The sequence below is a fragment of the Phoxinus phoxinus genome (genome assembly GCF_949152265.1).
Source record: "Phoxinus phoxinus genome assembly, chromosome: 2".
NCBI lineage: Eukaryota > Metazoa > Chordata > Actinopteri > Cypriniformes > Leuciscidae > Phoxinus > Phoxinus phoxinus.
The window spans coordinates 37,148,716-37,165,791 of record NC_136877.1 but is presented as its reverse complement, the minus strand read 5'-3'; the positions used below and the strand labels follow the sequence as shown (position 1 = coordinate 37,165,791).

The window sequence follows — 17,076 nt, the reverse complement described above, 5'->3', positions numbered from 1 at the left end:
TGTGTTCACGCACACTATCTATTAAGATAGTGTAAATATTAAGGATGGCGTCCATTTCAAACCAATTCAAGTCTGATTCAGACCCTGACAATGTTAATGAACAAGAGGATCATGCAAAGCGGACTGCATGTTTCATAGTGGTAAGTTTTTTGTAAATTTAATCATGATATTTGACGGAAAACTAAGGTGAAACCCATCCGTAGCTGTCATCTGCAGACACACACACACACACACAGACACACACACACAATAATCAGTAACAAAAACATGGTTTAGCTTACTTTTCTAAAAGTAAAGTACCATCTTTACTTTAGTGCGGTGAACCATCTTACAAAAGCGAGAGCTTACAAAAGCAACAAAAACAAGCTTTTCTCCATAAAATGTCCAGTGCACAGATAAATGTTGTTGTTACAATGTTCAGGAACAGTGTAAAAAATACATTTGAACAACTCTAAGTTTGTCCACCTTAAGAAGGCCAAACAAAGGGGCTTTGGAACCGTGGTGGGGGGGAAAGAGTCTCTTCGACATAGCAGCAACATTCTTCATCCAAGTGGATGCTCACACTGGTGGTGGTTGAGGAGAGATTCCCTGATATGATTGTAAAGTGCTTTGGGTGTACATATGAAAGCGCTATAAATGCCTCATTCTATTCTATCTTCTCTAATGCAGTTCAACCAGGCCTCTGCCTCCTTTTTTTTTGCGTATTCCGTGGGCATGGATTATTAAGATGCAGATTTAGGTGCAGATCTTTTTTATGCTCTAGCAGCGACATTACAAAATGTATAAAGTTAAAAAAAAGTGGAAAACTATAATAGTACCCCTTTAAAACAGCATTCAAAATTACCAAGGGAACTGATGGTGAACTAGCCTTCTGGATTAGCCTACAAATTGATGTCATGACTAAATAGCTTCACAGTCACGAACAGCTCCATTTGCAATATTAGCAACAGAAGACAGAACATCTTTGTTCGATTTATCCTTGAACAGAGTGTGGTTAAAAAGTAAGCTTCTTTATCAGTGGTTCAAACAAACACTATCTGACCAGCTTCCTCGGGTGAGTGACACAGTTAGGAATGTTCAGGGTTGAAGACGAGACCATCGGGCCATGTTCTTGTCAGCGACGACAGGTCAGTTGGCTAACGGAGCGGTACTCTATTCAAAAGGAATGCACTAATATTTGCCCCATCCGTCAAGCCACACATTCAACACATCAGAGTTTCTGAAAGAGGAGGAATTCTTCAACTGATAGGGAGAGACTCATTTAATGTCAATAAACATGACACCATAAGGTAGATTTTAGTTACTCAGCCATAGAGATTGCATTCAAATTGGGGTGAAGCAGCTGTACTCGTTTTTATTGACCAGGCATAAAGTTATTTATTTCCGTTGGAAGATGAAACAACTCATTGGACCTGAATAGCAGAGGTTGACTTGCGTCCAGGCAAAATGCACATTAGGGTCTTCTGGGACTTTTTGCACTTTTGACATCTCCAATTTACTGTGATCAGATCTAAGGTGTCCCAGATTACCCTAATTCACCCTACATTTCCCATAACGGTCCCTGCTGATCAGCCACTTTAACATCTCTAAAACAAGCAGCAGAGTGTAAACCACTGCATTCTCAACTGCTCCTACACTTCAAAATCCCCTTAGAGGCAATGAACAGGGTTATGCATTCACCAGAGACCATTTTGCACCAGAGACGATTACTCTTTCTCCGTTCTTTACTCGTAGCCTGTAAACTCCAAGTCAATGTTGTTATTACCAAATCAGACATGACTGTGTGAGACTGGGGGTTAGATTACAGCATAAATACCAGAGGAAAGAGGGACCCCCCTTCCAGACTCTTAGCTCGCACCGTCATATGGTCCTCATCAGGGCTCTCACTGAGATTTATATACTGCACGAGGTACGTTAATGCTGCTGTTATCAGCCAAGCACGTTGTGTTTAGATTGAGGCAAGAAAAGATGATCAATGCGTCTGTGGTATCGTGAGGAGTTTTTTAAACACGCTCCCACCTGGACGAATCCCTCTGGCACTGCTAATTAAAATTTCCCTTAAAAGTCTGACAGGGAAAAAGGAAGAGGCAGAGCATAAGGGGGCGTCTTTTGTTTCCCTTTCACTCGGTTTCAATCCCAAGTCCACAGAGCCTGTGAATAATGACAGAGGGTTTGTATCCAGGTTGGGGGCTGTGGGGTGGAGGGAATAGTTGTACCCTGTTGAGCTGCTTAAATGTCTTTCCTTCTCAGCCTTTCATGAACTGTGGAACTTGGCCTGTCACATATCGCAGCAGCTGCACGCTCCTCCACACACAATATACCCACGATTCCTTGTTGCTTCCATAGTGCTGACTGGACAGGCCAGATGGAACCAATTTTTAAGCCCTTTCAGTCTCTGTCTTTACTGACTTTCAGCTGTTTACAGTTCTTTTTGTTTTCCAAGTCACTAGCAAAAGGAGGAATTCACACATTGAGGAAACTGCAGAATGCTGCTCATAAAGTGACATGCAGGAAACTAAAAATTAGAGGCAAATGGATCTTATTTGATTTTGAAATTGGCTTTTACAGCAGTGTTTCTTAAACATACAAATTGTTGGGTTTCTTCAATTCGTTTATGACTTTCAATCAAAACTGCACTGCAAAACCATATTTGTCCTAATAGCCTTATACTATACGAACACTAAAAATAGAAACATGTGTATGGAAACATGAGTGCATTCGGTTCAAAAGACTCAAAGCAGTAATTTTCCTTAAACAACTTAGTACACTGTTCTTATCAGGATTTACAATATTGTCCTTTATCAGGCAGACTGAAGACAGAACGGCTGCTCACGTTGAGCCATAAAACTTATAGAGGTCCTATGAAATCCCAGTCATAAATACTTTTTTTTCTTCTTCTTCATAGAACAATTCATAGTTACCATATGCGTCAAGCTCCAAAACAACAAAATAAGACAAACCGATGCAAAAGTAGCATTTCAAGCCATATCATAACTTAAGAAACAACAAGTAGGCTAAGTAAGAAACAAGACTTAAAGGTTCACTGTGTAAGTTTTGCCTCTCTAGCGGTTAATAAACAAAACTGCATGTCGTGCGGAAGAACTGCTCTTTTTATGTTTATTGACGAGTCACAAAACAAAAGTTAGTGCACCGTGGTTGTCGACCGATATTAAAAAAATGTTTGATGGCCAATGCCAATATCTTAGAGCAGGGTGGCTGATGCTATAAAGATATAGCCTAATTTATATTCATAATTTATATTTATTTGACTAATTATTTAGTAAAATGAACCCATAAAATAAACAGACATACTTTACAACTTCTTGATTCTGTAATATTATTACAGTATTTTTAACAAATAAAGAAATTGTTAAAAAATATTATATTAATAAAAAGGAGATAAACACTGTAACCAACCAACAGGACATTCGTCCTTGTAAGTTTGTCTGCACTGGGAATCCTATTTTTTCAGTGAAAATTACATGAATATGACATAGTGGGCAAGTTGTAAGTTTGTCTGCACTGGGAATCTCATTTTTTCAGTGAAAATTGCATGAATATGACATACAGTGGGCAACTGAAAATAGCATGGCTTGAAATCGAGGGTTTAAGGTTTGTCGATCGTGCATGTTCCATTCCGCATTTAATTTGCATCCGACAGACAGTCACATGCAGAGTAACACATTTGTATGAAACATAAAAACTTTGGCCTTGGCGATACAGTATATCGGTCGACTAGGGGTGTAACGGTACATGTATTCGTACCGGACCGTTTCGGTACAGGACTTTCGGTACGGTGCACATGTGTACCGAATGCAATCTTTCACGTAAATTAGGCTAGTTTTGTGTGCGGAACATACGTCAATTCCGAGTTTCCACACGAACATATTAAGTGTCGGAAGTCTCCGCATTGCACTGATTAAATCTGATTAATCGTTTTTGTGATTCAAATACATGTAAAATATTACCATTACATCTGTCTTCCTGTGTGCGGAAATTTGTTTATGTTGCTGTGACAACGAAACACGTGCAAGCGCGGCTGTGTTAAGAGCGCTGATGCGCTCATCTGTGGACATTTCCGAATGCCTTTCTGTTAAAAGCGGGCTTTCCACACAAACAAACGTACATGTGTCATTAGTATGAGAAAAAAAAATTGGATTTTAACTCTCGGGTCGGGCTCGGATATAAATATCGCATAAATAAAGATCACCACATACACGGCACGCTCGCTTTAGCCCAGCCTCTCGCTAGCTAGCGTCATGGCCAATATTGGTTTGAGAGTATTTTATTTAGTGGAGAACTTTGCAGCAGTATTTTATTTCTTATTCTTTTTTTATTTTATATCTTTTTTATTTATTAGCCTAATGTTATATTTTATTAAATAGTGTGTTTAAAAAAAGTGTAAACAAATTGTTAAAAAAAAGTTTATAGTAAACAACCAGCAGTTTAATGTTTTGCATTTCTATCCCTTACTGTACCGAAAATGAACCGAACCGTGACTTTAAAACCGAGGTACGTACCGAACCGTGATTTTTGCGTACCGTTACACCCCTACGGTCGACCAATAGTAAAAAAAAGTCACAATGAAACGGAAGTAGCGACATATCGTGGTCACACTTTAGATCAGGTTCCAATTCCCACTATTAACTAACTATTAACTATGACTTTTACCTCAATAAACTTCTAATTACTGCTACTTGATAGTTAATAATGTAGTTGTTAAGTTTAGGTATTGGGTGATTATGGTATGTAGAATACGGTCATGCAGAATAAAGCATTAAAGCTGCCGTCGGCAAGTCTGGCAGATTGAGTGGACTTAGACAAAATTTTGAATGTTTACAACTCTTATGCCCCTCCCCCACTACCAACGAGCACCCGCCCATCGTCAGTGCGTGTGTACCTGATTTTCTGTGAACGCGTCCGTCTTCAGCATCGATCAACACCATAGACTCGGAGGTAGGCTGCCCTGGCTAATCTATCCATAGATAGCAATAACCGAGGAATTGGAAGCTTGTTATTAGATTTTCTCTCTGCCATCACGCTTCGTACAATCTTCAGGCGAACTTCAGGCGTGTCGTGTGCATGTGATATTGTATCGTCCGCGTCTGCGCGAGGGAGGGGAATCTGGGATTTGTGCACGACCTGTGATTGACAGTCAGATCTCACACCCCCCTGCGCTGATTAGACCCGATGATCCGGGAGCGGTGGATTTTTGCAAAACAAAATAACACGCTCCAGGTGGAGTTAGAAGCTCGGGTTTTTTCTAAAACCACCTTATTTATGTTGTTCTGTCGGATTATAGTGTCAATTTCACTGAATTTGATCAAAAAAATGTTGCCGACGGCAGCTTTAATATGTGCTTTAAAAGTACTAATAAACAGCTAATAGCCTAGTAATATGCATGCTAATAAACAACTAGCCTAGTTAATAGTGTGAATTGGAATTGAACTTAAGTGTTACCCAAATATTTTCTTACTTTTGTGATGTAAACGGCTTATCTAAAAATGTAGGTCTATCCATCGGTTTGATTGGATTTTGAGATGTGGCCATTGCACTCAGAAATGAATGTGGGCTTGCAGTTGAGTTAGCAGAGTAAATGATTGGAGATGTACTGCACATCACCAGAAACAAGTTGTTTTCACAGGAAGATCAAGTTGACATTTTGATTTGATTAATGGTCAAAACGTACAAAAAAAGTAAGTTAATAAGTCAGAAATACATTTAATTCAGCAAGGACATAACTTTACCTTTAAAGGTCCTGTTCTTCGTGATCCCTTTTTTTAAACTTTAGCTGGTGTGTAATGTTGCTTTTAGAGCATAAATAGGCTCATACCTGTAAAATTATAAAGCTCAATATTCAATGCCAAGCGAGATATTTTATTTAACAGAAGTCCCCTTTCAAAGCCTACAGCGAATGGCCGGTTTGGACTACATCCCTATACTTCCTGCTTTAATGACGTCACTAGAACAGTTTTTTGACTAACCTCCGCCCACAGGAATACACAAAAAAGGGGGCGTGGTCTTGTTGCGCTCCTACAGAGAAGAGGAAGAGTTGCGTTTGTAGAGTGTGTTTGTCGCCATGTCGTCGATTACAATTTAACCAATTCAAGGTAACAGCCAAACGTAAAAGTATGACAACTATTAAATAAATAAACAGCTTACCATTGTGAAACATCCTGCAAAAGTCGTGCTTGAACAGGTTCTAATCGATCCTCTTCATCTATGTTCTCCGGGTCTGATTCCGGCTCAAAATGATAAGGTAATATTAAAGACATGTTTACAATAACACTGAGTGCGTGCATCTCCACGTTATGGTAAGAGGCGTGACCTTTCCGTTTCCGGGCAACGTGCGCTAAGCTGCTGTCGAATCACAACACAGGAACCGCTGGCACAATCAGAACTCGTTACGTATTTCTGAAGGAGGGACTTCATAGAACAAGGAGGTCATTTTTAGGACAAATCAGACCATTTTTAGGACAGTGAAAACAGCGGTATACAGATAAGTACATTTTGTGAAAAATAAAAATACTGTGTTTTTTTACACGCGAAACATGAACACATGTTATATTGCACACTGTAAACACAATAAAAGCTTCAAAAACAGGAAAAACAGGACCTTTACACAACCACCCATTTGAGTAATGTAAGGAAACCAGACATGCATTGATGCATCAGACTTGCATCATAATCTATTGTGTTTGATAGCTTACAGAGTAGAATATCAGACAGAGACTTAGAGGATGTTACACAATAATAGCAAGACCTTCTCTATAAGAATAACACTGACTCATGTAAACTTAGTAATCACAACCTTGTCAGATTGACAGGTGGCAGGTGGTGTTCCTGTGTAATACCAATGACACAACATTACACTAAGTTCCTTGTTATAACTCCCAAACCCTAGACTGAAAAAGTTATTTAAGGACAGCTATAATAAAATCATCCCTTAGACAAGGGATGATAGTTAAGTGTTTTATTAAGGCCTAGATATGACACATTTTGAAGCACATTGTGTAATCTGAAGGTCAACCATAATGCAAGTCACACCTTTTTAAAGCGTCTAAAAATAACAGGTGCGTCAAAACGAAAACAACAATGCACAGTCTTTTTAAAGGCAATAATGACCATTCAATGTACCACATTGAAAATGATTTTACAAGTTAAATTGTTATTTTGTTATAGTGCTTGCTCTCATGGATGAATCGCTTTCATTTAGCCTACTACTGTACATCATTAGAAAAAATGCAATCACAAAGTAACAATTAGGCCTACTATTATCAAACTACTAAATGAAAAGATAAAGGGCATAAGCAAAACCGCTCTGAATCTCGATAAGACAAGATACTGAATCTGGGAAGAAAGTGCACGTAATACTGCAGTGCATTGCATATTTTGACACATGAGATCCAGTGTAAATAATGAGTCCTTGCATCACTGTTATTACAGCTGACAGTTTATGGACTAAATCACATTCACATTGGAATGACAAGCTATGGATCAACTACATCTTAACACTAAGAAAAGGTTTGATACACATTATAGCGGCAGGGCTCTGCATTTTGTTCAAGGTTTGGTGACATCCCACCCTTATCCATATTGCGCAAGCACTGGACAGAGAACAGAGCGGCTCCCATGGTTGAGCTGACAATCCAGACCAATGAGAAGGAAGGGTTATTGTTCCAATAGCACAATACACCGTCTGTTCAGAAAGTTCAGGGAAAAAGGGCTTGCAGCTGCAGTAACTGCCAAAGCTGAAAGCAGGGGGCACTATATACTTGTGATCTACAGTGATCATGTAAGATTCATGTGTACATGTCAGTGGGTGTGCTCAAATAAGTGCATGATTTTAGTGGGAAAAACTGATGTTCCATTAAGAAAGAACTAATTTGCTGTCAATCTCATTCAACATTTACATTATATTTATATTTAAGCATTTAGCAGATGTTTTTATCCCGAAGTGACTTACGTTGTATTCAAGGTATACATTGTTTGTAATCAATGTGCATTCCCTGGGAATCGACCCATGACCTAGCTAGGCTACAATACAATACTCAAAATTATTTTGGCCACTAAACAAATCCATAAACTTTTTGAGCTCTACCAGGGAAATTTATAAATTAGACTTGACCTTGGGGCACCAAACTATTCCTCAATTTAAAAAAAACTAAAAAAAAAAAAAAAAAAACTCAGCCTATAAACGTTTGAGTAAACAACCAACATTCATAGGAGTTGGGAAATTACCAAATAAGGTAACGTTAAACACATTTGACGTACAGTTTCAACCACATTTTTAAGAAAAGTCGTGTTCTGACCCACAATTACATTTAAAACATCTAATATCTACTTTGGCTGTGACTTAAGACAAGTGAGTTAAGTTATCATTTATGGGCAATCGTGTTTTGAGCATTTTGAGGTGCCACGCGCCTCTCATTTTGCTCCTATGATGCTCAAAAAAGCTTCAAGGAAGCGAACTAGGTTTTGACACACAGCCTTTGTTTGCGATTGACTGTGCTCATTTTCATACAATGTAACCCCGCTAGAATGAGATAAAAGTTTTACCTGAACGAAACGTCCCGCTGATCGTGCCATTTTGTTCAGCGTCTCACAAACACTCGTAGCGATTGCAAAAAAAAATCATCGATTTGCCGGTAATACCTGGAACTTTTCCCTAAACTTCCAGGCATGTCCTTTCAAGCGGGGTAAATCCCTCCCAACTTGAGAACTCTCTCTTGGCAGAAGGCTGAGCTAGTTGCCATGGAGACGGATTGTTTTGCCCCCCACTCGCCTCTCCAGGTTCTCGCGCTCCCAGCCTCCCACACGAAACTAAACTCTCTTCTCATGAGCCACATGGATCTGAACTTTACACGCTGCAATGGCAAATTAAACGCGGTTAAAATAAATGTCACATTTCACACATAACTATTTTGGCTGATAGTTCCTTCATCCTTCCACAGGAAAAAAACAGCCAAGAATAGCTCCTTATTTAAACACGTAAGTTAATTAAAGCTCATCGTACAAAACGGTCTCACAGGGTAGCCTAGCACCGTACCGAAGTACTTCAGCTTGCTTACAGACTTACAGATTTTGAAGTGGGTGAAATCTAATCGTACATTATCATAAGTTTGACCATTACTTTTTTTCTACTCAAATCTTGCTTAAAATGAAAACGCGCGCGAATGTATTTGTATTTGAAATCTGAATATTCACCACCTTATAAAACACTGATAGTGATATAGACCTACAACAACAATGTCATTTCTATAAATAAAATAATCTAAAAGTAGTTATCGGTAAAGTAACAATCTGCATAATTTATTCATGCCGCGGTGCATTGCTGAAAACACGAGAACAGCGTCTATCGCAATATTGTTATCCACAGATTCCACACCTTGTTTAAAAGTGCTGAGAAAATAAGTAGCCTAGCCTACTGATTTTTTTATTTGCTTTGGTTTTCGCTTGCTGTTTAGTGTTAGTGCCAGAAACAGCGTAATTTAAGGCTTTTCTCAAAACCAGCAACATTTAGCCTATATACAAAATCAGCTTTTTTACTTATAGAATTATATATTCTAACGTATTTAATAACAATATACACACGTTATTACGTTTTACAGTAGGCCTACACTATTTTAAGCTTTATTTGTACATAGACTATTTTTCCCCACTGCTGTTTAACTTCTGCACGGCTATGCCTCTTTTCGTTGAACTAAATAAATATTTACACACAGTTATGTCAGTAGTCGATATAACAATTCTAGCAGTGTCCTTGAGTGTCACATGTCTACAGTGGTTATGGATGATTTAATATTATTATGACATTTTGTACACCATTTTCATGATGGGCAAACCACAGGTTCGCCCTGAGAAAAGATAATGTGAAGAAGGCTACTTGTCATATTGAGAAAAATGTATTGATTGATTTTCTTGCTGCAATGGGTTTAATTTTTACTCATTACTTAAAAAGCTTTATATAAACACAAATTATGTGGAGTCATCCATGATTTACCATTATCCATATGTTCCAGACATCTTCAGTTTCTCAGCAGCAGAGGACAAGCATAACACATTGCAAACAGCTGTCTAAACTGTGGTATGCAATCACATGTATGTGAAGTATAAGTCCGAGAACAAACAGACAAAGAACCATTGAAAGCATACTTGGGAACAAGACTTGAGAGAAGGCTACATTAAGTATAGAGTTACATTAACTTTGTATATTAGGTTTGTAACATTTTATAAAAAAAAACAGCTGTTGAGTGTGTTAAGTTGACAGACAGTTGTCAAACTATCAAACAAAACTTCAGAATACAAGCCTGCCAACTTTTTCACATTTTAGCTCCATGGAGAAAAAAATTAAATGTCAAATTTTGTCAAATCTTAATATAACTTTTTAAACTGATCCTCTAAGTTCTGTCAAAAGCCAGTCTAATATTAAAATCCCACTTTCAATCAGGTTTGATACTTTAAAAGCAGTCTATGTTGGACTGAAAGTTGTGCAAATAAGCAACCTGCTGCCAAATAACCAACCGCAATAAGAAGCAGGGATCTGTTGTTGACAAAAGCTGTGTGATGACAACTTTCTCTGGAACCCTTTCCAATTGTACCAATACCTAATCAGAAATGTGGTCTTTGGTGTGTTGAAACACAATGTGGGAGTTTTTCCCTCAAATCTGTATTAAATTGCTGATATAATAGCTCAGGGACAGTTACGCCACAGATCATCACTTCATTCGTTTCCAAGAACAGTCATTCACTCCAGGTGTTTTGAGAGGGAAATAATTTTAGAGTTGGGTCAGTCCAAATATTGAAATGGACCAGACATATAAGGAAATACAGGAATGTATTTTTGTTGCAAAACCTGCTGAAACTATAGTGTTTCTACTGCAAAACCATATATTATGAATAAGACACTGTACACTGTATATTTGCTAAGGTCATATATATAGCTTGTCATGCTATTCTCACGTTTCAAGCGAGCATTCACTATATTTAACCTTGCATCCAGATTTTTTTTCAAGAACACCATGAGGCCCAGACTAAACATCTCCCATGGTAGAGGATGCCTGTTACGGCGATCATGACACCAAAATATGTGGCTGGAAATGTTTGCTGGATATGGACTATCTAAAAGCCAAACAGCCCTTTTTCTAATCATTGCTGCTGTGTTGCAGTGTTGACCCAATCGAAACATAATGCATTCTCGATGTGGTCCCAGCAGTTGGAACCACAAAACAAGGCAGATACCTTAATTTTGTTGTTTTGTGCAGAAAAAAATCCAAAACTTCTCCAAATTTTTTTTATTTTATTTTAATTTATTATATTTAAAATATTTAAATAATTAAAAATATTTACGCAGCCCAAAGTTTTTCCAAACCTGAGTTTCTTTCTTCTGCTGAACAAAAAAAGAAGATATTTTGAAGAATATGGATAACCAAACAGTTGATAGGCTCCATTGATATGGAAAAAAGCAAGACATTCTTCAAAATATCTTGTTTTTGTGTTCAGCAGAAGAAAGAAACTCATTTCTGATGGATTAATACTGCAAAGCATTACCAGGGTACTTGCACTTTTCAACTATACAATGAGATTAACGTGTTACATTGCCATGATGGAAAACATAATAACTATTTGGTTTATAAGGTATTTCATACGTCTCTTTTATTTATTTTCAAATAGTACTCTTACTTTTCCAGTAGCAAGTCAATTACAAGTCAAAAGTACAATTTACACCTGTTAAAGTAGTTGTAAGAAACATTATGCCAGAGATGTTAAATTGCTTCCCCTTCCTTGAACACATTTGTAAGGGTTTCATCATTAGTCAAGTTCAGCAAAACCCACAAAATCTCCCAAATGCAACAGTATCCATTTGCAACAGCCCTGAAAGTTTAACACACCCTTACCGCAAAACATTCCTGTCACAATCATTCTGTTCAGGCATTTGAAAATACAAAGCAGAATATTGTAGTCTATATTAAATGTATATGAATAATGGCAATGCTCAGAATAAAATGCTTTGTATTATGGGTCATTCTGTGACGGGAGCCATTAGTCCCCCATGTAACCCATTATGTGTAAAATGAAATATCATAATATATATATAGGCTATATATATAAAATAATTATATATATATATATATATATATATAGAGAGAGAGAGAGAGAGAGAGAGAGAGAGAGAGAGAGAGAGAGAGAGAGAGAGAGAGAGAGAGAGAGAGAGAGAGAGAGAGAGAGAGAGAGAGAGAATGTATTATTATTTACTATTATAATTTAGCTTATTATTTAGATTTTTTAATAACACTTAATATTAATATGTCTGACAAAATGTTTAAAAATGCACATATTTTGACATCACTATAAACCATTGTTTTCTGAGTTTCTTGCTATGTTGCAGTGACAAGAATTACATTTTGAACAAGGACACACCAAAAAGAAACATTTGAGATAGATCTGTCAGGGACCATGATAAGGCAGAGGGAAAGGACCGTCAAAGACAGCCTTGTGGGAGGCAGAGACACAGATAGAGGAACAGAGAGAGCTGCTGTGGCCCTGCGGGACAGACATACACACATGATGGTGTTATCTAAGTGTAAAAACAGTGAACTGTTGCTGTAAGTCTGAGGTCAGACTGAAAATGGAACCTAAATTTCAGATTTTACTAGCAGTAGTAATAGCAAAACTCAACCAATGAGCATAAAATAATTAATAATAAAAAAAGGATAATTACCATAATGATAACTGTGAAAACAACTATTCAGAGGCGTCTATTCGTTTTCTTGGTGATTTTAGAAGGTTTAAGAGCGCCTCCTTGTTTCTGCTTCACAGTAAAACACCACAGAGGAGTTCAGGAATCTCTCTAGTATGATGAAATATCCATTCTGATTAGTAGGCAGGCTACTGTGCTATCATAAGCGAGTGTATTATAGCCGATATATCTGTTATGATGAAGGAAATTGTCTCGCCTTTGTCCTGGCGACTTCAAAACACATTAAGTCTCTTGTCAATTTTAATTGTTCACATCAAAACGCATGCCATCTTTTCTGTAATTTATGCTATTATTATTATTTTACTTTTCCCATTGTATTTGTTCTGTTATTGTGCTTTTCTTTATGTCTCTGCAGCAGAGTTAGATCATTTAGGCTACAATCAGTTTTAGCATTAATGACATTTGTGGGATTTTTTTCATCCATTTACAAAACAAGAATTGTGAATGTTAAACTAATTAAAAAGTGTTGCACACAGGAGCAGCGAACATAAAGAAGGCAGTCAGATAAAGTAATCCATACCTTTTCTGGGTAAGTGACGCTTGCGTTGCCAAGGTTACCTTTTCACATATCCATGCTGTGAGTTTGCGTAAGTTAGTTTTCAGTGGAGTGTGCGCTGAATTGCTTGACCCAGGACTTTTGGCTGGGAGGAGGAGGTAGCGCAGGAAATGATGATAACCGTTGTTTGAGAAATGTGATATGCATAGTCTGTGTAACGCTATTTCACTTTTATTTTGAGGTAAATACTTTCGTTTAAAGTAATCAGCTCAGCTTTTCAGCAAAACAGTTTAAATTAAGTTCATTGTTTATTATTTTAAAAGTGGAGTACGAGTTCTAGCATATCTGAATGTAGGCTACAGTCAGTGTGTATATGAGATTTTTCCTAACATTAAGACTAAAATAAGCTTGCAGTTAACTCAATTTTATTATCATTTTTAATACTACAGATAACTGCGCGTTTAATAATAAATGAATCCAGGGCTAATGTAAGACTTGGAAACAGCGCCTCCTGGGGATTAAAAGTATCATTACCATTACCCGAAACTGCGTCATTTGAGCAGCGGGTTTGCCAAAGCTGATATGGCAGGAACAAACTGAGCCTGACACAGGAAACCATAGTTCACCTATTAAGAGAACTGTAATATAAATCAAAAGGTCAAAACAGCTCTCTCTGTTAAATCATGTACCTGAATATTTCAATTATTATATATACACATATTAATGACAAAGAGTATAATTCTGAAATCTTCAAAGAATGTGCCATGGAAAATACTGTCCGTCAAGAGTGGTAAGAACTAAAAAAAAAAAAAGAAGAAGAAAAAAGAAAAATAGAATATTTTTACACCATCATGAACATTTTTTTACACCATCATGAATCAGGAACCTGAATCTACACAAAGCTAGAGAAGAACTGACCTGGGAAGTTAGTCATTAAATAGCATATTATTGGGGGACAATGACAAAACACATCCACAGATTATTATTTACAAATAATAGTTGATAGTAAACAGCAAGGTAAGAAAGAGAAGAGCGAGAGAGGGGAATTTCACTATGTACAATAAACTACTAAAGACTGGATATCAATATTTTGGGTTTAGTATCAATTCTGACATTTATATAAAAACATTTTGTGAATAAATGGATCAGCAATTTTTTGAGGAAATTGGCACTTCTATCCCCACATCAAATTCGGTGTGACTGGACTGCAGTAGAAGTAAACTTTTTTTGTTGCTAATTTCAGAGTGCATGATTTCAAAATGCAGGAACACAGTGATGATAATTAATTCAAACAGTCTGTATAACAAGCAAGACTAATAATAAACAAGGTTTTGTCGCATGCATTGGTCAAGACGACAAACCTACACACACCAAAAAGAGACGTACACACTGGGGTCACTGGGGGCTGCTCAGACATCATGGAGAAGACCCAGCCTTCAGCACAGTACCAGAACCCACATATAACAGTCCAGACTGTGAATGCTTTTAGCTGAGAACCACGTGACGGTCGAAGACAGACTTGCGCTGTTCTTGGACCTGCCTCCTCCAGCGCTGCTGAGCATGCTCTACTTTGTTGAGCATGTTGGAGCGAGAGCGAGAACGGGATAGCACATCATGGGCATTGGCGAAGGGCTGTTGGTCCTTTTAACAAAAGAGTGTAATGTTATCACATTATTTCTACTTTATACCATATGCCTATAATTAAAAACATAAACCCCCAGTTTTTGTCCTGGACTAAAATGGAGGTTTGAGCTGTTTTAACTCAAAGCAACTTGCACTGGGATATCTTAAAATATGTTGGTGCAATTTTTTTGTCTCAAGATGCATATCAGAAATATTTATTTTCTTCCAACGGCACATTTATTAAAGCAAAGCTACTTAGATGTCCTAATTAAACTAAGGCCTAATCCTGGCTTAATCTAAGCCTTGTCTGTGAAACCAGGCCAAAATCTATTTCATTATACTCATCTATCATCACAGGTTTTTCATCCAAACTACCAACATTTACAACTTAAATGTAATCTTTTATCCATAACGAAGTAACAAAACACTTACCCCAACATCGTCCTCGCTCTGAATGAGCTGAGAATGGCCAAACAGCCTTCTCTTCAAAATAGGCTCCAACAGTGTCAGATAGACCATATACAACAGCAGAAGGCCCAGAATAGATAGATATATTATAATAGTGACCTGTTAAAAAAAAGTGAAAGATGATTATTTAGCTAATATTTCAACAAATTGTTATATTGTATCTATCATATAAAGACATTGAACTTACTTTGATGGTTCCAGAGCTCCTTTCCTCATATTTGCATTCACAACGTAAACAGTAAGCCTCCACATCCTTGCCTTCAACAGGCATCGGCTCCACCACATGAAGGCAATTGCTGTGCAAATGATTATATTTGAAGCGTTATGGATCAGTGGATAGAGTCATGGAGTTAGTTCTTTAAAGAAAGTATTGTAGTCTTTTATTAAGCCTAGTAAATCATTTACCAGTCCTTCAAGGAAACGTTTTGATTGTAGATCTGCCCATCAATCTCCTTATAGGGTGGACAGATACATTTGCACCTGATGTCTTCTGAATTCTGAGAAAAGTGACCACAGATACACAAGCTTATTTACACCAATTAATAACATGAAACCCACTACTAGCGCAGTCAGTCTACGATAATTCTGTCCGATTGGAAATCATTTTAACGTTACATGGTTTGCAATCCGAAAGTGTTGATTTCCGATTCCGAGTTTATCACGCTTTTAATTCGCAGAAACATTGAAACATGCTAACGGCTAGTTAGCTCTGCCAAGTGCCAACAAAACAATATGATCCCAACAACAAAATTAATTTAGTTAATGTATTAAAATACAGTGATACATGTCCTAATTTACCTTAGCTTCTGATGTTTGTGAATATAATATCAGTAGAAAACACACTAGCGATGAAAACGTCAACATATTGACAGCGCATCTTGGGATCACTCGATTCATCTTTTTCGCTTCCGCTTAAGACAATGTTGTCAAATAATGAAGAGAGATGTCACAGAATAACGAGTAAATATTCCTTCAGTAACGCATGCAATGGCTAGAAGACTTTTGATCCAACTAAACATCAACAAAACAAAGCTTGAAGGCTGGACTCTGTATGACACATCAGCTGACCATCAGCAGCCAGCCGGTCCGCGCATTAACACTTTCCTCCGGAAACATGTGAGTGGGAACCAGATGGGAACCATTCTTCCGTACCCTACAGCGCTGGCAGCGGCGGGTCGCAGCGCCACTTCCGGTGGCAGCCCCAGATGCTACCGGAAGTTGTGTGGCAGCTGCCAGGGTCTTGACTGGCAGGTGCCAGATTTCGTGCCAGGTGCCTCGGGAGTTTGTCGCCGTTTCTGCTGTTTAGTCGGTAAAAACTACACTATTTTGAAAGACTTGATAGTGCATTTACATCACGTTCTAGCCAGGCTACACAGCTTTCAATATAACACTAATAATCATCATGTTACAATAGTCAGGTCAGGTGTTACCCAAATGACGCCTATGTGGTCATGATGACCCAGTACCAAGGATAAAGGGGTCATGAATGGAGAAATCAAATGGCATATATATATATATATATATATATATATATATATATATATATAATCTTCAAACTGCAAATGAAAAATAAATTAATCACAGTCATATTTTAACCTACTGATCCTGAAATATTACATTAGATATTATTAAAAACAATAACAAAGAAAAGTCTGATCTCTCCAAGAACCCCCGTGTGTGGTTCCCATCTGTAAATCACTGATACAGGCTTCTGTGCATTTTAAACAAC

The 17,076-nt window shown here is 37.6% G+C and overlaps 2 protein-coding genes across 4 annotated transcripts in view; both read right to left on the bottom strand.

Moving 5' to 3' along the window:
- Positions 1 to 13,393, bottom strand: part of dennd2b (DENN domain containing 2B) — a 60,757-nt gene extending 47,364 nt beyond the window's left edge. For 2 of the 3 annotated variants that reach the window (XM_079605225.1, XM_079605227.1), the window contains exon 1: positions 13,281 to 13,393. The gene's annotated coding sequence lies outside the window, so the exon portion shown is untranslated. Of the gene's footprint in view, positions 1 to 8,559; positions 8,893 to 13,280 lie in introns of those variants that run through there. The other variant, XM_079605224.1, reaches the window with a different exon arrangement.
- Positions 13,394 to 13,472: 79 nt separating this feature from the next.
- Positions 13,473 to 16,624, bottom strand: tmem9b (TMEM9 domain family, member B). The gene is made up of 5 exons (XM_079605228.1): positions 16,146 to 16,624; positions 15,753 to 15,844; positions 15,535 to 15,643; positions 15,312 to 15,446; positions 13,473 to 14,897 (listed from the first exon to the last, which is right to left on the bottom strand). Exons 1-5 carry the CDS (start codon positions 16,242 to 16,244, stop codon positions 14,742 to 14,744), a joined length of 591 nt encoding a protein of 196 aa, XP_079461354.1. The 5' UTR covers positions 16,245 to 16,624; the 3' UTR covers positions 13,473 to 14,741.
- Positions 16,625 to 17,076: the final 452 nt, after the last annotated feature.